The sequence below is a fragment of the Monodon monoceros genome, unplaced genomic scaffold (assembly GCF_005190385.1).
Source record: "Monodon monoceros isolate NGI ecotype Baffin Bay Population unplaced genomic scaffold, NGI_Narwhal_1 Super_Scaffold_12, whole genome shotgun sequence".
Lineage (NCBI taxonomy): Eukaryota > Metazoa > Chordata > Mammalia > Artiodactyla > Monodontidae > Monodon > Monodon monoceros.
This window is the reverse complement of record NW_021703768.1, coordinates 78,910,228-78,934,035: the sequence shown is the minus strand read 5'-3', so window position 1 is coordinate 78,934,035 and position 23,808 is coordinate 78,910,228. Positions and strand designations below refer to the sequence as shown.

Genomic DNA, 23,808 nt, shown 5'->3' with positions numbered 1-23,808 from the left:
CCCCAAGATCGAGAAAAAATTCTGACATACAGATTAACAGTAAATGAGTGAATGAAGAATATTGTGCATTTTTTGTTTGTCATTACTAAGCATGGTATGGTAGAGTAGAGCAGAATACTGAACAGTACTTGAATCACTTTTACTCTTCAAAGGATTGAATAAGATGTTTTAAAAATAGATGTATATTAATATTGAAAGTATAAAATATTTGGGCTCAGTGTGATTATCCCCAGGGAATACGCCAGAACCAAGACAGCAATTCTAGCCAAATCCAATCAATTAGTGGTGGTTGCCTGGAGCAGAGTTAAGAAGTAAGCTAAGGTTTGTGTCACAATAGATTAATAATGTCTGCTAAAGTGTTAGATTATAAATAGACCCCAAATGACTCGTGTTTCTCATCCCATTCTTGCTCCATAAGTTAGTCATTTGGTTTCCTTAAAAACTTTTTATTTTTTAAAATAAATTTATTTATTTTATTCATTTATTTGGGGCTGCAATGGATCCTCGTTGCTGCACACAGGTTTTCTCTACTTGCAGTGAGTGGGGGCTACTCTTCGGTGTGGTGCACAGGCTTCTCATTGCAGTGGCTTCTCTGGTTGCAGAGTATGGGCTCTAGGCACGCGGGCTTCAGTAGTTGTGACACACGGGCTCAGTAGTTGTGGCTCACAGGCTCAGTAGTTATGGCACGCAGGCTCTAGAACGCAGGCTCAGTAGTTGTGGCACACGGGCTTAGTTGCTCCACAGCATGCGGGATCTTCCCGGACCAGGGGTTGAACCCGTGTCCCCTGCATTGGCAGGCTGATTCTTAACCACTGCACCACCAGGGAAATCCCAAAACTTTTCATTTTTATGTCTTATGTGAATTACAGAAAAAAAATTCCATTTCAATGAAGATTTCCATTAGTTGAGCTTGGTTAACCAAAAATTTACTGAATTCAAGTAAAAAAGAAGGCAAAGGTTGTGTTGAGGGAATAGAGGGTTGCTCTGCTTTCTTTATTCTCTATTTCAGAATATTAACTATCCTGGCTGAAAAGATAGGGCAGATTCAACTGCCTGCCTTAGAATTCCAGTGCATGTTTTATTAAAGGGCTAGTTCTGTGTCTGGACAGAGCAACATACCCAGTGGGGGCTTTGAGAAGAGGAAAATCAGCACACGCGTCAGTGAAAAACCGGAGGCGGGGGAAGGACAGAAACTCTTTGTAAAGACTGATTTCCAAAGTTTATACTAAAAGTTTTGAGGCTAGACCCAGGGAGAGGCTGAACAGCAGTGGCCCACAAACCTCCGCGAGCAAATGCAGCACCCTCACCTCACGTGACTAGCGAACCAAAATAACTGCCTTTTTTTTTTTTTTCTGCGGTACGCGGGCCTCTCACTGTTGTGGCCTCTCCCGTTGCGGAGCACAGGCTCCGGACGCGCAGGCTCAGCGGCCATGGCTCACGGGCCCAGCCGCTCCGCGGCATGTGGGATCCTCCCGGACCGGGGCACGAACCCGTGTCCCCTGCGTCAGCAGGCGGACTCCCAACCACTGCAACACCAGGTAAGCCCATGCCTTCTAAAGGTTTAAAATATAGTTCATGAAACGAGATATAAATGCAAACATTATCATACAAGTTTTGTTATACTTGTTGTAAGAAAGTAGAGTACGCACCCTCTTTGTCGGGGTGCAAGCTATTTACGGTCCCGCTCCGGCTACATTTTTGTTGACGTAGGTTGGAGTCCCAGGGCGGGTGTCGGCAGTTCTCCTAAAGCCCTTAAATCGGGTCCTCAATTGACAACCCACGTAGGTAAGCTCAGAAACGTCAAAATGCGCACTTTTTCTGGAAAAGCGCGGGAGAGACGCCGGCTACAGCCCCGCCCCCACACGTCACTCCAGGCTCCACCCCCCAGCAGGCGCAGGCGCAGGCGCACTCCGGAGTCTCGGGGACCAACTTAAACCAAGTAGTGAGCAGATGCCAGAGTTCTTTAACCACGTCTGCCCCTGTCCTGAGCATGCGCAGTTAGACAGGGGCCTGCTAGTGTGGTTACTCTATTTCTAATCTCCTGGATTGTCCGGCGTCCGGCTCAGGTTCATTTTCTCCATCTCTTAGTGGAAGTCACTTCGCCTAAAGTAGGAGTTGCTGTTAAACGTGCTCCTCCCATTAAACTACCTCTCTGCTCTTAGAGGCGGGTCGCATCCTTCAGGCAGCCGGTCCTGACAGATATGAAAAATAAATGGCGTATGATAGAGAGCACTTAGAGTCCGCCGACTAAGCCACATAACAAAATCACTTTACAAAAAAATACTCTGCTTTGTTCCGTACTATATGCTTCATAAGACTCAGAAGACGTTTTATTGCCCCCAAGTCAGTGAGAACGGTACCTCTTTTTAGTAACAAGGACCTGTAGTATAAGCTGCGCAGGCGCGAGCCGCCCGACCGCTGTGAGGCGCGGGAGAAGCAAGAGTGCCAGCTTTCCTATCGCTGTCTGGTTGTTGAAACAGGATTCTGGCCTGGGTCCGGGGCCGCTATGGGAAAGGTGAATGTGGCCAAGTTGCGTTACATGAGCCGGGATGACTTCAGGGTCCTGACCGCGGTAAGAAGTTCGCCATTTTTCCCTCTCCCCTGACCTTTTCTACCGCGCGTGCTCTTCCTCTTCCTCCAAGTTTGCTGGGAGCGGAGCGCGCTTTAGGCCCTGGAACGCGGCCGAGGTTGGGAATGGGGAAAAGACCGGACAGTCGGATTTTTCAAAAGCCTTTGTTCAGAAGCTTTTTATCTTCCCCCACGTAAAGCAAAGACCCCTCTTTTCCTTCCTATTTTGCTCCCCTTCTCCAGAGCCACATCGAATCTCTGTAGCCTGGGAAGCTTCTCTGATCCTGGGCTTCTGACCAGCTGAGAAGGGTTTAAGAATCCTGAAGAGTAATTGATAGCATTGAGTTCCCTACTCACAGATTGAGTCACATAGCATTCCTTCAGTTTCATTCAATCCACACATACTTATCGGATATGTAGTAACTGTTTTAGAGAATTCCACGGGTTACAGGACAGACAAGACGAAGGAGGCAAATCATCAAGTAAACGAATAAATAAGGGATAATATGAAGATAATAAGTCCTATGAAGATGATAAAGCGAATAACGGAATAGAGACCCCTCATGGTGGAGGCAGGGAGCCTGAATACTGTTTTTAAATTGTTTAGTCAGAGAAGACTGCCCGAGTGCAAGAATCTTGTCTGTTTTTATAAAGTTCCTGGTATTTGGTAGGTACTGAATAAATATTTGCTAAGTAAAAGAAAGAATGCGGGGCGGGCATAACAGCTGAATGAGAAGGAGCTGGTCCAGTGAAGTCCTTGGAAAGAACTGAAGGGAGAGGAAGCTACAGTGGTGAGTGCAAAGGCCTCAAGGCAGGAACAATTTCTGAAGACTAGAAAGGCCAGTGTGGCTGGAGCATAGTGAGCAAGAGACTGAAGAGTTGGAGATGTAACTGGGAAAGGTGAGAGCCAGATCATGTGCTATAGATAGTCATGCAGGCTTGGTAAAGAATATTGAATATATTCTAAGTATAGGGGAGCCACTGAATGTTGTTAAGCAAGGAAGTGACAAAAACGGATTTTATGGTCTTAGTCTTATAGCACAAAGATCAACACATAGATTAGGCATTTGCAGAATAAAACACATTTATTTAGGAGCTATTATTTTTTGCTTAAATAGGCATTTCTTAAGGAATAAACTATCAAATGCAAATTCAGTGTAAAATTTGGAAGACACTTCTTTCTCCTCCCATAGATTCTGAAATTCAGCCACACTTTCTCTAAATACCTACTGTCAAAAGATACCTTCCTTCTCTACTTCCTCAGCACATTAACTCACTCCTTAATGCCTCTGACAGAAATAGGGGAGTCAAGAGAATGTTAGAGGCTGGGAGAAACAGAACAAAGCATGGAAGATTAGTTAAGTTTAAAGTGTGAGGTTTTGGTTGGGACATCAAAACGATGCCAGATTTATCTTCCAAAACTTTATTTTTGCAATTCTTAAGTTCATTTTGAAGCTCACCAAGGAATGGCCTAATTCATTAAATATTTCAGTCTCAGTTGAGTGTTGCTAGTCTTGGTATCAGTGGCCACCTTTCCTTGACCATCTTCCCTTTACTTCTCTGGCACCTCCTACATCAATAATCATACTTTGACTGGCTGCCCTTACCTTTCAGTGTGAATTCCCCCCCCCCAAGTTCTGTCCCTTATCCCTCCTTTTTCTTCCATTATCTCTCACTTAATGATCACATCCACTTTATGTATGACTTTATCTCTTACCTCCATCAAGTAAATGACGATTTTTTCCCTGTAGTTATGACTTCATTCCCAAGTGCAGATCAGCCTTTCCAATTTTCCTTAAACATCTTCATCTGAAGTACCTTCCATGAAGGACCTTCCAACACCTCAGACTCAGTGTGCTCATATCGAATTAATCAACTTTGTCTACCCCTTCACTCCTTTCCCAAACTCCATTAAAATAATAATAATTATTACTATCTTAAAGCGTCTTCTTTCTTTTCACTTCACCTTTGACTCTTCATTCACTTTACCCTCCCACATCCAGTGCCAATCCCTCTCATACTAATTTCTTTAATTCTTTCCCTCCATTACCACCACCTCTTCCCTGTCCTGGCTTCTGTTTTCTCTGGCCCAGACTGTTGTCTTAGTTCTCCAATACAGCACCTCCAGTTTTTGCCTTCTCTAAACCACTTTGCACATTCCTGCTAGATTAACATCCTTAAAACAACCCTTAAATCTCCCTTGCCTAAGCATCTTCATGAGTTTCCTACTTTCCTTAGTATAAAATCTAAAACTTTTGGTCTACATTTCAGGTCCTTTCATATATTCTCATTAAATACCTTCTTAATAAATACCTGGAATATCTGTAGTTATTAAACACAAATATTTGGATGTCAATACGTATTTTGGTACCTACCATATGTTAGTAACTGTTAAGCACTCACAATTCATACTCTTGAACTGCATATAGTATAGTAGAGAGAGAGAGAGAATATGAATATCAATGATTATATACCAAATTGTGATTTAAAATATGTCTAGAGAAGGTAATAATTAGGTCTCACAATTGGTTGGGAAACTGCATGGTCAGGAAAGTTTGACGGAGAAGTTAAGTTTTTCACAAGGTTTTGGTAGACCACAGCTCTATGTTGATTATGATTGCATTTTGATTTCTTCAATTGCAGGTTGAAATGGGCATGAAGAACCATGAAATTGTTCCCTGCAGTTTGGTTGCTTCTATAGCCAGCCTTAAACATGGTGGTTGTAATAAAGTTTTAAGAGAACTAGTAAAACATAAACTTATAGCTTGGGAGCGAACCAAAAGTAAGTATTTGAGGCACCGTTTGTAATTTTCCCTGTAACTGGCTTCCGCCAGAGCAGGTATTCCAAAAAGCAGGTGGAAGCTGCCAGACTAGGAAAGCACTAGACATAGAACTGACACAGTACACTTCTACCATGTTCTATTGGTCAGAGCAATCACAGGGCCCACCCAGATCCAGGAGGCTAGAGAAATAGCCTCCATTTCCTCATAGGGGATTAGCAAGTTCCAATTGCAGAAGAACAAGTGGGATTAAGATATTGTTGCTGTCTTTGACAAGTACAGTCTGCCAAAGGACTCTAGAGCATTACCTCTCAAACCATAGTGGTGAGGGATGAGTTTCTCTTTTTCCACCTATTATGGATCCGTACCTTTATAAAATAATAAAAATAATTACTAGAAAAATTAAAAACTGACAAAATACAGGCACAAATTCCTTCTTATTAGAATTGAAGACATAAGATAACTTAGTCAAATTGATACAAAAATTTTTGAACCACTTAGTTTCTATAACTTGTCACAGACTAGTAACAAACATTTATAGACTGGTATCAGTCTGTAGGTTACACTTTGAGTAACACTGCTTTAGAGAAGAAATAAAAATTACAGCAAGAAATGCTAAAACTCATAAGCCTGGGTAGCTAGTGTTTTTCCAGCTAAGACTTCCCTTGTTTAAATTTTTCTCTTGACCTGATGTGACTTGATGGTACAGTGTAACTAAAATATGGTCTTTCTCGTTTGATTTTTTCTAGCTGTCCAGGGCTATCGGTTGACAAATGCAGGCTATGATTACCTAGCTTTGAAAACACTTTCTTCTAGACAGGTGGTTGAGTCTGTTGGAAACCAGATGGGTGTTGGCAAAGAATCTGGTAAGTACTGATAGTACTACTGAGTGCATTTTATTTGCTTTAGTTTATGTTTCCCCTTGAGAAAGGATTCATCTTTTCTATTTTTCTAACTAAACAGTAAATTGAAAAGTTGGTTGAAAGCAATACAGATTTTGAAATTACCCTTAGTTTAGTAAACTGTTTTTTCGTAAGTCTATCACTGAAAGTTCAGTTATACCAAGAATCGGTTTTCCTCTAATAACTGAAATCTTTGGCAAATACTTTATTTGTTCTTATTTTAATATCTGATAAATTGAACATTTGTAATAATTTTTAAAAGTATCACAAGGGGGCTTCCCTGGTGGTGCAGTGGTTGGGAATCCGCCTGCAAATGCAGGGGACATGGGTTCGAGCCCTGGTCCAGGAAGTTCCCACATGCCACAGAGCACCTAACCCCGTGTGCCACAACTACTGAGCGTGTGCTCTAGGGACCACAAGCCACAGCTACTGAGCCCACATGCACAACTACTGAAGCCTGCGCACCTAGAGTTTGTGCTCCACAAGAGAAGCCACCCAAGTGAGAAGCACGTGCACTGTAACGAAGAGTAGTCCCCGCTCACCACAACTAGAGAAAGCCCACGTGCAGCAACAAAGACCCAATGCAGCCAAAAATAATAAATAAATATTTTTTTTAAAAAGTATCACAAGGAAGTTATAAAAACCACACTTTCCATCACAGCAGTATGATCAACAGGGCAAAGTTAGATATGTGTAGAACCATATGTGTAGAACCACAGAAAAAAACTCTAAAATAGCATTAAACAAATACCTATGTAGCGGTTTTTTATGTGTGGTAAAAATAAAGAACAGAGAAAGATTTTCTTTATGCCATGCTCTCTTATACACTACTTTTTGTCCTACAAAGTTTATGCTGTATAGTTACATACTTTAAACTGAGAGAGCAAAAAAATTAAAATTAGGGCTTCCCTGGTGGCGCAGTGGTTGAGAGTCCGCCTGCCGGTACAGGGGACACGGGTTCGTGCTCCGGTCTGGGAGGATCCCACATGCCACGGAGCATCTAGGCCTGTGAGCCATGGCTGCTGAGCCTGCGCGTCCGGAGCCTGTGCTCCGCAACGGGAGAGGCCACGACAGTAAGAGGCCCGAGTACCGCAAAAAAAAAAAATTAAAATTAGAAGTAAAAGAACTATTAGGAAACCTATTCCAAAGGAGGTTGTTTTGGTACTTCATATGGTTTGTATGTCTACTATATTAGTATCCAGAGTATGGTATATATTTAATAAGTAATATTAGAGTTACTAAATATGGGAGTGTGTGTGTGTAAAAATGTATAAAATGATGTAATGAAACACCTCTTTTTCCTCTTAATTTTTTTATGTCCAATTTTTTCCAATTAAAAAAATGGCTTTCTTTTAATTTTTAAGAACTTCATTACTTGCAAAACAGTACGAGTACGGTAAAAAGTGAATCTTAACTCCTAACCCAGGTCTCCATCTCCTGTTACTACTTCCCAAAGCTATCACTATTTATTAATATTGTACATATCATAGAAATATTCTATGTAAATACAAGTATATAATGTACTGAGGATGTATGTATATACATTCACATACCTTTTTAATCATAGGTGAAAGCAAACAGTACTTACAATTCTACACCTTGATTTTTTTCCACTTGGTGCATCCCTGACATCATTTAATATTAGCAGAGGTGTCTTTCTTGTAGTTGCCAAGTATTACAGTCTTAGAAATTAAATTATTAGAGCTAAAGTTATGCACATTCAAAATTTTGATATTACCAAATTTCCTTCCAAATTGTGTCAATTTATAATCTCACGAACATGAGAGGCTGTTTCTCTCATGAGTAATTAGGACATGTTCTAAATGTTAGTATTAAAATAGCAACTTGTTTGATAGTTAGAATATTTATGGGAAGATCTCCATTCTGATTATTATAGGATTATATTTGGATACTCAGTATTTATTCATTGAAGCAATTTAAGAATTGAAATTCACATTGTTGAAAAGAAAGAATTTTTTTTTCTTTTTGGCCCTGCTGCGTGGTAATGCAGGATTAGTTCCCCGACCAGGGATCTAACCCATGTCCCCTGCAGTGGAAGCGCAGAGTTTTAACCACTGGACCGCCAGACAAGTCCTATGTTGAAAAGGAAGATATTATTAATCACTGCTCGTACATGTAGGACACTAAGGAACAATTAGATGTATTCCCACTAAATGGAATTGAGCATTGAGCATCTTTGGAAGCAGTAACCTTTGACACCTTTGCATCCCTGTTTTCTTCTGTAGTAGATATTAATACATGTCATCATTTTGTATTGTAATTAAAATTACAATAAAAAGAATTTTGCTGAATGGTAACTATTTCTAGTTATTAGGAAAGATAAAATTTGGTACAAATAAAACCAAAGTTAGAAAATTGGAATTGTTTAAATTTACTGGAATAAAAATATAATAATGATCCTTTTAAAATTTTGACTCTAGATATTTACATTGTTGCAAATGAAGAAGGGCAGCAATTTGCATTAAAGCTTCACAGACTGGGAAGAACCTCCTTTCGAAATCTGAAAAACAAGCGTGATTATCATAAACACAGGCATAACATGTCTTGGCTTTATTTATCTCGTCTCTCTGCCATGAAAGAATTTGCTTATATGAAGGTATTTTTAATTTTATATTTTTAACCAAACAGTATGTGTAGTTAAAAGGTTGTAGTGACATGCATCAGTCTGTTGCCTCCGCATCTCCCTACTCTCAGTCCCAATCCTTAACAGTCACTTTTTAACTCTTTAGACTATTTCTGGTATTTGTTTTTCTCGTGGTTTCCTTCTACGCAAAGGTATTTTTAGCTGTTATAAATGCATAAAGGCAACTTGTATTCTACAATATTAACAAGATAGAGTAGCCTGAAATAACTAGTGATGTAATTGCCTCACAAATGTGTATGTGTGAATGTAAATCTATACCTGTCTATGCATATGTCTGTCTCTAATTGAAAACACCAGATAATTACCTTCCGTAGAAACCTTAGTCTCTCAGGTAAGTTGACTGGTATTTTTTTTTCCACAATGGAAGAAATGTCAATTTATGAATTTGTATGTATATTAGAAATGGTAAAAATCTTTAGTTTTCAACCTTTTACCTTCCAAATTATGTTCAAGATAGATTTACTAAATATCTTTAATAATAACCAAATTAATTGTCTCCACTAATAATTTAAATTAGAAAATAACTGCATTCTTACTATTCTCTCCAGTAGGATTTATTTGTTATAACTTATCTTTTTAAAATTTTGAATTATTAAAAGTCACTCCAGTGTATGACCTGTTGTTTCTTGGGAATTTCAGTTTGATGTTCTTTGAGTAGGTTATTTTAATTCATGTGCTTAAATTTTTAGTAATCCTGAGGGAAGAATCCTCTAGTCAGTATAAGTAAGTGATATCAATACCATACATGTTGTGTTTTTTGTGTTATATCAGTGGTTTGTATCCTGTGATAGTAAGTAGGCAGTTTGGTAGGAATTGTTACACATTTCCCCCAAACTATATTAAGTGTCTTCTTGGTGTGTTTATATGAAGGCACAGGAATAGAGCCTGGTTGTGGATAAATATGCTTCTTAAATTTATTCTCTCTTTTCCTAAGCGAAAATAAGATAAGATTGAGCTATAACTTAAGGGTTAAGCTATGGTACAAGGGCTAGACCACTATGACAATAGTTAGAGTTGTTACATACTGTTGAGCTGCCAAAGCATGTTCAAAACCATTTGGATTTAAAAATAACAAATATATAGCCAAGCAGACAGTCTTTGGAGAGAGGGAAGTAGTTCAGTTCCTGTCCAAAGAAGGGAGGAAGTAGAGTAGACAGCTCTTAAAATTAACCCTGTTAATAAGCATATATTGAGTGTCAGCTGTGTGCCTACCTCTATATTAAGTATTTTGTTGGGGGAGGTGAACAGCAGATACCAAAGAAATAACAAGTGCAGTGTGTCTCTTAAAGTTGGAAAGATAACATGAACACACCTAAAACAGAACAGTTTAAATGTCAAATTGTATGTTGAGTTTAGAGAATCTTCTGTAGAGTAGAATGATCGATGAAGGAGGTTTCATAAGTGAGTGGGAGTTGAGTAGAGTAATGGAGTTGCATATGATTTGTCTGTAAGGAAAAGACAATAAGACAGTGTACTTTGCAAAGGAACCAGAATGGCAAAGACATGAATATTCGTGTGAGCCCTGTGTGTATGGGGACAGTCACTAAGGTGACTGTCTTGATCACACTCCAGAGTGTTTATTGGACAGAGTATTGAGAGAACTAGGACTGGATAAGTGGATTAAAGAGTTTTGAAAACTAGGAAAAGTTATTCAGACTGAAGTCGATATTTACAGCCATTGTAGTTTTTTTTTAAATGGAGCATTGACGCAAGCATCTTAGTTGGTATTGGTACACTTGAAGAAAGGTTTGGTGTGGTAGCAAGAACTAGAACCACTGTTGGCGTGATTCAGATATCAATGACAAAGGCCTGCTTAGAAATGGTAGCATTCCAAATGGCAGAGGGCATAAATCTAAGATATTTTGAAGAAAGTAATACAACAGGCCTTTGTAAGCAATAAGATAGAAAAAGTTAAACATAGGGTAAAAAATGGATTTATGGATGGTGGGTAGTAACATTTGACTCAGACCACTACGGTGTTTATTTGTGACTACAGTGACTGTTTGTCACATAATAGATTTTTGTTTGTTTGTTTGCGGTACGTGGGCCTCTCGCTGTTGTGGCCTCTCCCGTTGCGGAGCACAGGCTCTGGACGCGCAGGCTCAGCGTCCATGGCTCACGGGCCCAGCCGCTCCGCGGCATGTGGGACCTTCCCGGACCGGGGCATGAACCTGTATCCCCTGCATCGGCAGGCGGACTCTCAACCACTGCGCCACCAGGGAAGCCCTGTCACATAATAGATTTATATTGTATATTGTGGTCTGAAGAAAAAGGCCAGTGCTATATAAACTGAAATGCCTAATATATTGGAATATTTCATTTCCTGATATGCCAGAAGGCAGAATATTTCCTAAATCACAATTTATTTCCATTTAAATTTTTTAAGCACACTCCCAGTAAATGACAGAAACTTACAAAATAGAAGATATACATATCGTAAAAGACGAAGCTTCTTGAAGGCAGAGACATTTTCACACTCATTTTTGTAACCCTAGCACAGTGTATAATATTTAGTAAATGTTCAGTAAATGAATGTTTGGTAAAAAAGTGAATTACAGGGCCTGCCGATGCAGGGGACACAGGTTCGTGCCCCGGTCTGGGAAGATCCCACATGCTGCGGAGCGGCTGGACCCGTGAGCCATGGCCGCTGAGCCTGCATGTCCGGAGCCTGTGCTCCCCAACGGGAGAGGCCACAACAGTGAGAGGCCCGCGTACCGCCAAAAAAAAAGTGAATTACAAAAACTGGTTTACAATGTTGTTTTTATGTACAGCTCATTCTGTGCAGTGAATAAACCGTACATAAATAATCATGTGTTAACTGTAATTTTGTAAAGGCTTATATGTTTTTTTTCTGGTTGTGGACAGGTACATTTAATTTTATTGTTCCCTAAAAATGAATGACCTCTTCGTTACTTTTTACCTGTTTTGCTATATTTTAGGCATTGTATGAAAGGAAATTTCCAGTTCCAAAGCCAGTTGATTATAATCGCCATGCAGTGGTCATGGAACTCATAAAAGGCTATCCTCTGTAAGTATAATTCTTGGAACCTTCAGTCCTAATAAATAATTATAAGGTTCAATTTTAAAAAGTAATTTTTTTTTTCTGTAAATGGAATATTGCTTCTGGGAGGTTAGAAATTAACATAAAGTAGTAGACTTAAAGGCAAATTGAAAATTCAGTTTCATTCTGACAATATGGATTTTATACTCTCTGACTCAGTCAGTAAATAAACAGTCTAGTATGTGCCAAGCGCTGTTCTAGGCTCCCCAGTAAACAAAACAAAGTCCCTGCCCTCATAGAGCTTACTTTCTAATGGAAGGAAACTTGCAGGAAATAGCTAAACAAGGAAATATTTGATACATCAGATGGTGGTAAATGCCATGCATAAAAATAAAGTGGGGTAAGGGGGACAGGAAGTGTTGAGGTGGGTGGGTGTAGGAGGCTGCTATTTTACATGGGGTGACCAGGAAAAGTCTCCTTGATAAGGGGATTTTTGAGCAGAATCCTGAAAGAAGTGACAGAGGAAATCATGCAGATATCTAGGAACATTTCAGGCAGAGGCAAGAGCAAATGCGTAAATCCTGGAATGGGAGTATGCCTGCATGTTCAGGAAACAGAAGGCCACTGTGGCTGGAGCTGAGTGAGTAAGGAGAGAAATTGTAAGTGATGAGATCACAGAGGCAGCAGACGATTTGTAAGCCATTGCAAGGATGTTCTATTTATTTATTTTGGTGGGGAGGATATATTTGACATATAACATTCAGTAACTTTAAGGTTGATTTGATACATTTATATTTCCTAATGTGATGGCCATTGTAGCAATAGTATTAAGGACCATTTTGATTGAGACAGGAAGCCACTGGAGGATTTTTTTTTTTTTTTGGTGTCAGTGAAAACTGCAGGTCCTAACCACTGGACTGCCAAGGAACTCCCTGCCATTGGAGGATTTTGAATTGAGAAGAGACATGATCTGACTAATGTTTTAATGGGATCACTCTGACTACTGTATTGGAAATAGACTAAAAGGAGACTAGGACAGGATTAGGAAGAAAAGTTAGGAAATTATTGTAATAATGCAAGCAAGAGATGATAGTAGTTTAGATCAGAGTGGTAGATGGTGAAGGTAATGAAACGTGGTCAGATTTTGGATATGTTTTACAGTCAGGGCCTACATGATTTGTTTGCGATTGGGTATTGATATAAAGGAAGGGGCAGGTAAGGATAACACCAAGATCTGGGGCCTGAATAATTGGAGGGATAAAGTTGCCATTTACAGAAATGGGAAAGACTGCAGAAAGACAGTTTGGAGTTAGAGGGTGGGGCAGAATCAGAGGTTCAGTTTGGGACACGGTAAGTTAGAGATGCCCAGAAGCTCAGAGAAGTCTAGATTGAAGTCTGTGTATGAGCCTGTATGAGATCACCAAGAATGGTTAAGATAATAGGTCTTAAGATTAACCTTTGAGGAGCTCCAAAATTTATACGTCAGGGAAAAGCTGAAGAACTAGCTAAAAAAACTAAGAAGGAATGATCAGGGCAGAAAGAGGACAGCCTGAAGAGTTAGTGTACCAAGGGTCAAGTGAAAGGAGCTGCTTCAAGGAGGGGGAAGAGGTTAACTGACAGACCAGATAATGATGAAGGTGGAGAATTGACCATTGGATATAGCAACATGTAAGTCATTGGTAGTTTTGACGAGAGCTATTTCATTGGAACAAGGTTGAATGAAAGCTTGTTTGAAATGGGCTCATTAGAGTGCTCATTGAATTGGAGAAAGCACAATTAGAGGAGTTTGGCTGTTAAGATGAAAGAAAGAATGTGGTGTACTGGGAAGAAGATACAGAATTGAATGGGTTGTGTCTTTTTTTTTTTTTTTTTTTAAAGCTGTTATATCTGTATGCTGATAGGATTGAAGAGAAAACTGCTAGGGAGGCATGATGAAATGGAAATAATATTTAAATGTAAATACACACATGCTTGCTTTCATTAAAATCATAAATGAGGACAAATAACCATTTTCACACTTACACTTTCAGATGTCAGATACACCATGTTGAAGATCCTGCATCAGTATATGATGAAGCTATGGAACTAATTGTTAAACTTGCAAATCATGGGCTAATTCATGGAGATTTCAATGAATTCAATCTCATTTTGGATAAAGATGACCACATCACCATGATCGATTTTCCACAGATGGTTTCAACTTCTCATACCAATGCTGAATGGTATATTCTGGATGTAACTGTGTTTATGTGTGATGCAGTCATCTTTTATTTATTAATAATTTTTCAGCTTTGTCATACTGTCATTGGGGTTAATAACTGGTTTGAAGTGGCTGATGTTAAGAGTCTAAAAATTGGGATGTCAAAATGCTCTGATTTTCCCCCTAAGAATTTTTCTTACTCCTCAGTATTTTAAAACTGAAAAAAAATGCACTTTGATACAGTTTTTAAAACCTATTCATTAAAATAATGCTGTATATTAGAAATCTGAAGAAACTGCCTACTTTTATAAATCATCAAAAGAATTTGAATTACTCTTGTAACCTGACAGACTTGCGAAAGTGAAACTTTCTCACCCATGGAACTCTTTATTCAAACAAACGTTTCGGTGGAAGCCCAATTTTTACAACAAAAGTCTGCTCAGAAGAAGTAGGGACATGGAAGGAGGAACCCTAGAACCACATCCTCTCTGCCTTTCCCCTTTTCTCTCTGCTTCATGGTTGCCTCCAAGAGGGCTTCACCAGGCATAATTTAATAATTTTTTATGGCCTTGATGAAAGTTACGGTTTTGTCCTGAACTCAGTTACCAGACTGGTAATATCTCTCATGTTGTTTTTAGCTTTTATTTTAATAAGAGAAAGGAATTCACGTAAAACCTCATCCCTGACACAGGGCAGAATCACTTCATATACTGTGATAATCTTATTTCTCATATTACTTGACCATTTAAACAGCCAAATTGTGAAATATGACAGGATATTTTCCTTTATGTGTTTGTATTCTATGATGCAATTGAGTGTAATCAAATTAAGATTGAGTATTTTTTTTCTCCTGTTCTCTCAATTCCATGTCATCCTGTCTCTTAATTCTCCCTTTCTGGAAACCTAGAGAATTCAATCTGTTCTGGCTGCTTTATGGTAGCCTAAAAAGCAACCTGATATTCAGAGGTCCTTCTACTCTCAGTCCAGATTAACATGTCTCCAGATAACCATTTATAAGCCACAGCATTAGTTATCTCCTATAGATGTTTACTGCATATTAGCTAATGGGTAATAAAGATAATATAAACATAACATTAGTCCCCAAACTTTTTCTTATGAGTCACTAGTTTATTTTTGTCTTCACCTTTCCCAGTTGACTCGAGGTTCTAGTGAACATAGCTGAAGCTGATGGGAACTATAATCAGACAGACGAAACTAGAGAGGGAAAGTAGAAATCTGCCCCCAAACTGCAGGCCCTTATCTTTTTTTCTGGGATTCATATATATGTCTCACAGTATGGGAAAACGTCGAGTTTTCTAACCATAAGAACTGTATGCCATTGACAGCTTATAGTCCTTGTTCCTGGGCTTTTAGTTTTTCAAACACCAGCAGCTGATTTGTTTCTTTTTTCTTTTGAGTAACATCCTTTTCTCTTTCATGTAACAACAAGAATGTCATAACAAGGATGTTGTCTTTGGCTAATAAGGAAAAAGATGAACAACAAAGGCTATATAAAAAATGATTCTTGCTTTTGCAGGTATTTTGACAGAGATGTTAAATGCATCAGAGATTTCTTCATGAAACGTTTCAGCTATGAAAGTGAGCTTTTCCCAACCTTTAGTGATATCAGGTTTGTATACTATGTTGCATAAAATGATAGAATTCTGAATACCAGATTTATTTAGTTCTAAAAGTTAACACTTTCATCTAAAAAATTTTCATTATTATTGTTGTTCAGTATCATTGCTATATAATATACAAATGAAACTTAAAAACTATGCCTACCTGTGGTCCATTAACCTTACTGAATTTGGAGGAGGAACCTACTTAGTTTCTTATAAATTTGAGAACGCTTATTCAATATAGGATGCTATGTGAATAACCCATTTTTAAGGAATCAAGCCAAGTGTTTATCAGAAATTGTGTTTTTCCTTTATTCACTATAGGAGCTATATTTAATTGATTCATGGAACATAATTATATGTAAATTCTCACAGCCAAATGTTCTCATTTTGTATACGTAGTTAAGATATTGTTTTCTGATTTGGGATGATTGACATAACTTAAAATCTTTAGCCTCCTCTGAAAGTTAATTTATTAAGTCAGTATCAACTGAAGTTTCTGTAACTTTTCTACTAATATCTGTTGCTCTTCACAGTCATTTTATTCCTTTTTTTTTTTTTAAGATTCATTATTTAATTTATTTTTGGCTGCATCGGGTCTTAGTTGCAGCACACAGGATCTTTGCTGAGGCATAAGGGATCTTTCCTTGTGGCGTGCAGGCTTCTCTCTAGTTGTGTCGTGCGGGTCTTCTCTTCTCTAGTTGTGGTGCTGAGTCTCCAGGGCATGTGGGCTCTGTAGTTGAGGCACACGGGTTCCAGAGCGTGTGGGCTCTATAGGTTGCCACACACAGGCTCTCTGGTTGAGGCATGAGAGCTCAGTAGTTGTGGCGTGCGTGCTTAGTTGCCCTGCGGCATGTGGGATCTTACTTCCCTGACCAGGGACTGAACCCACATCCCCTGCATTGTAAGGCAGATTCTTTTCCACTGGACCACCAGGGAAGTCCCTCACAGTCATTTTATTCTTAGATGACAACCAGCTATGTCCTTTACATTTGTGTAGTTAAGTGATTTAAGTATTACCTTTTAGGCAGAGAAAAACCTTTAAAATATATAAACTGTTAAACTCATTTGAGAGTCGTAATTTATCAGAACACTAAATACTTAATTCATGTCAGGTGGATTTTTTCTCGCTCTCTAAATGCATAACATTCTTTTCTTTTCCTAGGAGGGAGGACTCTCTTGATGTAGAGGTTTCTGCCAGCGGCTACACAAAGGAAATGCAGGCAGATGATGAACTACTTCATCCAGTAGGTCCAGATGATAAAAATATTGAAACACAGGAGGGATCTGAATTCTCATTTTCTGATGAGGAGATATCAGAAAAAGCAAAGGACTGTAGATCAGATATTAAAAGTGGACAGAACTCTATAGGTGAATCAGTTGACTGCTGTTACAGATCATCTGGAGACCTGGAACAAATAAAGGAAGACAGTTTGTCAGAGGACAGTGCTGATGCACATAGTTTTGAAATGACTGAATTCAATCAGCCTTTAGAAGAAATAAAAGGGCAGGTTGTTACAAACAGTTCTGTAACTGAGTTTTCTGAGGAGAATAGCAGAACTGAACATGACACCAGGCAAGATGATAAGACAGGTCAAGGTGGAATCCTCATGGGCTCTGAGGAGTATGAAGATGAGTGCCCTCATATGATTGCCTTGTCATCAGTAAACAAAGAATTAAGGCCTTTCAGGTATAGACTTCTGTTGATTGGTTTTTTACTTTAATCTGGAGACCTAGACTTTGATTCTGGTAAATGAATGTTTTTTTCAAATGACATGACAGCTATATTCTGCATCATCATGTGCAAAATGAAAGCAAATAACTCTTTTATAGTTAAAATTCAAATAACCCTCTACAATTGACTTATGCTAGACAGCCTATTTATTCAATTTTAAGCAGTTCTGCTTTCAAATTCAAACTGATTACTTTCAAATAGTTAATAAGATCTCTTGATAAGTTGATGAGGTTTTAGATGGGTGAATTATTTGTATTTTTTAATAATTATTTAATGTATGTTTGGTTAATGTATAGTCCAATAAACATGTAGTAAGTGTGCTCTCTTAAAATATCTACTTACAGTGAATTTTCCCTTGTGCTTTGAACCTTTTGTACTTATTTGTTAATGCACAGTTAAAATTACTGTTATGTTATTTTTCTTTTAAGTTTTTTTTTTTTTTGGACAAATATTAGTGAATCAGCCTCAGCTTAGATTAGCAAAAGATTTAAAATTTAACTTTTAGATTTAGGGTAGTTTGATGAAATATGGCTTTATGTATTTCAAAGTAGTAATATCATATAAATTAAGCATAATTAACTATTAAAAATTAACTAAATTTCGATTTTAATTTTAGAGATGAAGAGAATATGGAAGATACTAATCAACATAGAACAAGAACTCTGAGTGTTACTTCTGCGGGCAGTGTGTTAAGCTGTTCAACAATTCCTCCGGTAACTATTCATTCAACATTTCCCAGGTGTTTATTAGCACTACTGTGGACAGATTATTAAGCTAAGGCGCTCTGAGGATTAGATGATGTACAGGACCACCTTGGCCATTTGGACTTCACATGTTGATAGTATAAAATTGATAACAAGTGCAAATTTAGTAAATAGAGAGGGTTCACTTCACTTTTAGCTGGAACGATCAGAGCTTTCAGGGAAAACACAGCATGTAAGTTGGCTTGAATTTGAAAGATGAAAATCATAGAAATTTAAATCCAAGGGGGACTTTGTAGATTCTCATGTGATCTTGTCCCTGCATTTTAACAATTAGGAAATTGAGGCCCAGACAAGTTACATGACTTTGCTCAAGCTTACTCAGCTAGTGACAGCACTGCACCTCAAATGTGAAAATGCACGAGCTTCGCTAGCTAGCTTGTTCTTAAATTTTGAAAGAGGAAAATAGGTAATTGTAAAACTTTCAGTGTCTCAAGCTTTTGTTGGACATTTAGCAACAAATGTCCAAAAGAATTTCATAAAGGACATTTTCTGGACAGGATAATGAACGTATAGTCCAGCTCCTACCAATGAGCTTTTATGCCTGCCGGCCATTTCTCCTGGCCACCCGGAAGGAAGAATCAGTTTGTTTCCTTTGTAGATTTTAAGCAGAGATAAAATTACATAATTGGTGTGGTAGGTTTTTTCCTTCTGGTTGAAGGTACTAAGTTGAATACCATTGAAACTAGTTTTTAGTGATAACTTTACTTAAAATGAGCAAAAGAAGAAAGTCAGTTTAGAAGGTAGAAAGGAGGAAATCAAATTATTATTTAGAAAGTGAATTCACAGGGAAAGAACTTTGTTTTTTCCTGAACTTCTCATTTTTTAAGTTCAGATATATTGTTAAGTTAAAATGTACACCCTGTGGAGGGTAATATGGGACATTTACAAAATTAAATCAGTTATCAAAAAATAAGCTAAAAATAACAGTACTCTGTTTTATTAATATAGTGCTCTTTTAGTAGTACTGGTATCTTTACTCAATAATAGAAACATTTGGAACTTGTGAGACCAAAATAAAAGAATAAAATTCTGTAAATGCACTGATTTTATATACTCTTCTGATGGCCTCATAATTTACCTGATTTTCTGAACATAAAATTTAAGTCTGTGAAATCTTTGAAACATCTTTTAATTATGATGGAAGATAATATCTCCCTTTAAGTATTATCACCTGTCTTGGTTAAGAATTTCTCTCACTTTATGATTGCCTGTCCATTCTTGGCTTTGATATTTTTCTGTACTTATTGAGATGTATTCACCCTCCTTTCTTTGATTTTATCAGATTCAAAACATAAGTGCATTTATATCTAATTGTTGGATTGGCCAAAAAGTTCATTAGGGTTTTCCTGTAAGATGTTACAGAAAAACCCGAATGAACTTTTTGGCCAACCCAATACAGTGTTGTAAAATTGGCAATTGCATATAAAGAAAAGTTAGATTACTCCTGCTACTTTCTTAAATTCTAAGTTATGCTCTTTCCTGTATATAAAGATGATGACACTAACATTGTCTTTAGGTCTTGTCTTTATACCATTTAACTTACAGCTAACAGAAGGAACTTATATTTCAAATGGGGTCGAGCCTATAATAAACTGCATTATAAAATACAGATTAGCCTTTAGTCTAAGGGGGAAAAAGATCTCTCTAGCCAGCTTAATCAAAAAGGTTTCCCTCTAATCATTGGAAATAAATTGACCGTGTTAACTTCTAATTCTTTTGGGAATTTGGTCATACTATTTTCCTTGAGGTCGTATTCCATTTTTTTTAAAGGGTCAGGAGAAAACAAACTTTTATTACCTTCGTTAATTTGATGATTGTTGTTTTCGTGTCTGCAAAACTAAAGGATTTGCTCTGTGTTCTTTGAAATTGTAAAATCTGTTTTCCTCTTTAAAATACTTTTATAGTTCCCTATTTATTGGCAAAGTTGCCATTTATGAATGCTGTTCTTTCTCATATGTAACAGAATTAAATTCCAGCTAAACATTAAGGTATATTGATTTTAAAAAAATACATACATGGCCACCATCAATAGCAACAAACAACAAAACAATAACAAAGTACATGATTTTCATTCATTTTTTTCATGTACTCCTTGAAATAATACAGAAGTACAGTTGACCCTTGAACAACACTGGTTTGAATATGTGGGGTTTTTTAATAGTAAATGCTACAGTACTATATGATCTGTGGTTGGTTGAATCCGCAGGTGCAGAGGAACCTCTGATACAGATGGCTGACTCTAAGTTATACTCAGATTTTTGACTGCTCAGTGGGTCAATGCCCCTAACACCCTCATTGTTCAAGGATTAACTGTATTTTATTTCGCATTTCATCATTTTTTTAAAAAAATATACTAGTGTTGATTTTTCTCCCACTTTTTTTAACATGAAAATTAACCTTGTAGGATTTGTAAATTGTTCTGAATTAGGAGGTATATGCATAGTAATTCATTACCTCCTTATTTTCTTTAGCTGCTTGATATGATTATCTTATGGTCTCATTGAAGTAAAGAACGAAGGGGAAGTTCAAGCAGAATATTTAGAAAATAAATTGATTTCTTTTTCTTGGAACTATCCCAGAGGCCTCTGTCTGAACTCCTCTAGTTTAAATGTGGTGCATGTTCTACTGTTGTCTCAGTCTCCTGTTGGGTACCTTCTTTCCTAGTTTTATCTCTTCCTTACTGAGTTTATTACTTCTTTATGTGGCAGAACGGATTTTAGTAGTTTTTTGAGTGAGTTTGGGTGGGGGAGAGGACTTTTTATTACTAAAAATGTCTTTTTATCGTGTCCTCACACCTGATTGAGAATTTAAGTATTAGAGTTGTGGTTTGGAAATAATTGACCTTCAGAATTCTGAAGGTATTGCTTTGTTTTCTTGGTGATAGTTAAGACGATGCTGATCTGATTCAGGTTTCTGGTCTCCTGCTCGGGTGAGGAGGCTGTGATAGTTGCCTGGCTTCCTAGGGTAGAGAAAAGTCCTAGAGGCCAGTCACTCATGTGTTAAACTTTCAGCCAATCTTAATGCTTTCAGTAATGAAATTTCTGGGATAGCAACCAGGTGCTTCTAAGACTCTGGCCTAACTGGAACTGCATCTCCTGGGACATCAGCCTCTGCAGGAACTGGCATTTTTATTCTTCTGTTTCGCTTTATCTTCTTTTACTTTTCCTCCCACTGAGAATCATTAGACTAAAATAAAGAGGGATAACTTGTTAAAGCCTGTCTGCCTAACTATGTAAAATATCTGAAGTCTGCATTTAACTTATCTGATCCAGAGTTTTATATTATACATATACAGTCCAAGAAACAGTGCGTTAGGCAGACTGGTTTTTCTGGCTCCTTTTTACCTCTCAAATCCATTAATCTTTAATTTTTTAACTTGACAGATTTTTAATAAATGCTTCTTTGTACCTAGCATGGGGTGGGGCATATTGAGAAGAGACCCTTGCTTCATCAACGTTCACTCTTTTTTTAGGAGAGGTTGGATGATGCAAGATTTTATACACAATTAAACAGGCTGCTTCAGAGGAAAAAAAAATTATGTGAACGGAATATTCAGATTTTTTTCTTCATCTTGTAAGTCATTTGACATTGGCAGCCTGTGTCTTAAGTGATAAGAAATAATTTGAATTTATGACCATTCACCGTGTGAAAACATACTGTTTCTCCCAGAAACTGTATGAGGACTTTTCCAAGAGTAACTGCTGCCATCAGGTCATCTCTACACCTGAAGTTATGAAGGCACTCTTGCGTATATTTGACCAGTAGTAAATGCTTTCAAACATAATTTTCCACTACAAAACCATGCCTCCTTTTACCTAGAAAGCAAAGGAATAAGCAGGTTGTTTTGGTTTTGTTTGTTTGTTTTTGTTTTCTTTCCATCTTGTTGGGTTTGGGTTTGGGGGTTATGGTTGGTTGGTTTTTCCCAGTTTTCCTCATAGACACTAGGTGGCACTATGATGATTTGTTATTTAAAGAAATGTGACTATTCACTACTATGTGCTACTTTTTGCTGTATTTCTGTTAGGAATTTAATTCCTCCTGTTTTATAACAGTTTGGTGTTTCTCTTATTGCTGTTAAATATAGTACTGTCAGTGTTTGGAATTTTTAAAACTCATGCTTTTAACAGAAATTTGAAAAATATTAGCAGTGTAAATCTTCGTTTTATTGAATGTTTACTCCTTATCAGAATGTTCCATTATCAGTGATACTAATTCATGAAATCTTTCCAGGAATTGGTGAAACAGAAGGTGAAGCGTCAGTTGACAAAACAGCAAAAATCAGCTGTGAGACGACGATTACAGAAAGGAGAAGCAAATATATTTACAAAGCAACGGAGAGAAAACATGCAAAATATTAAATCAAGTTTGGAAGCAGCTAGCTTTTGGGGAGAGTAATATATTTAAGAACTTGAATATTTTTCAGAAAGTTACTATGATCCCTTTTTAAGCCACCTTTAGTATTTTTTGGACCAAGGCAGATATATATATATAAATAGATAAGTAGACCCTCTTTCATCAATAAATTTGACTCATTCGGTACATGTCTTCTAAAGAATAACTATAGTAATTCTGCTAAAGCAACTCAGTTTTCCAAGTAATTTTTTGTTAGGAATATTTGAGTTTTTTGTTTTTTGTTTTTTTTTTTTTTCAGTACGCAGGCCTCTCACTGTTGTGGCCTCTCCCGTTGTGGAGCACAGGCTCCAGACGCGCAGGCCCAGCGGCCATGGCTCACGGGCCCAGCCGCTCTGCGGCATGTGGGATCTTCCCGGACCGGGGAACGAACCCGTGTCCCCTGCATCGGCAGGCGGACTCAACCACTGTGCCACCAGGGAAGCCCTTGAGTATTTTTTAAAATCGAAATATCACTGTTTTTGCCTGGTTTTGTTCTCTACCACAAACAGGTAGATTGCTTGGTTTCATATTCCAGCTTTTCCACTTACTAGTGGAAACAACCTTAGGCAAGTCTTATTTCTCTCTCCCTCTTTCTCCTTCTCTGCCTCAGTTTTCTTAGTGTTAAAATTGGATTTATAACTACTTTGTAGCCTTGTTGTGAGGATTGTATGAGACAGTGCACAGAAAGCACTTAGAACAATGTCTAGCACTTTAAAGTGTAGCTATTGGAATGGTAATTACAATGATGTTTATCTTTCAGAAAATCTGCTAACGACTTGGTTGCATTTTATTTAGCCACAGGAAGGATTCACTGCCATATATTTTTTTAGTCTCTTGTATTAAGGGTAAACCAGCAATGTCTCCTTTTATTTTCTGCTACTTAAATTGGTAATGTGGTCATGGGAACAGAAATTTGAGATAGTCACACCATGATTTTTACAGTTTCCAGTTTTTATGCAGCCTGAACAGAAGTAGAAGACTTAAGGGTGGGGGGAAGTAGAAGGGATGAGAAGTGAACAGTTCTTTCTGATATTCTTAACTGGGTGGGTCAAGAACATATTTCACTTCAAAGATAACAGATATAGTTGACCCTTGAACAACGTGGGTTTGAACTGCGAGGGTCCACTATACACAGATATTTTTTCAATAAATACATACTACAGTACTGCGTGGTCTGAG

The 23,808-nt window shown here is 37.8% G+C and overlaps 1 protein-coding gene across 1 annotated transcript; it reads left to right on the top strand.

Moving 5' to 3' along the window:
* Positions 1 to 2,417: 2,417 nt before the first annotated feature.
* Positions 2,418 to 22,760, top strand: RIOK2 (RIO kinase 2). The gene is made up of 10 exons (XM_029219217.1): positions 2,418 to 2,572; positions 5,212 to 5,350; positions 6,098 to 6,214; positions 8,692 to 8,867; positions 11,855 to 11,943; positions 13,947 to 14,138; positions 15,654 to 15,746; positions 16,904 to 17,428; positions 18,090 to 18,186; positions 22,468 to 22,760. The coding sequence occupies exons 1-10, from the start codon at positions 2,507 to 2,509 to the stop codon at positions 22,630 to 22,632; spliced, it is 1,659 nt and encodes a 552-aa protein (XP_029075050.1). The 5' UTR covers positions 2,418 to 2,506; the 3' UTR covers positions 22,633 to 22,760.
* Positions 22,761 to 23,808: the final 1,048 nt, after the last annotated feature.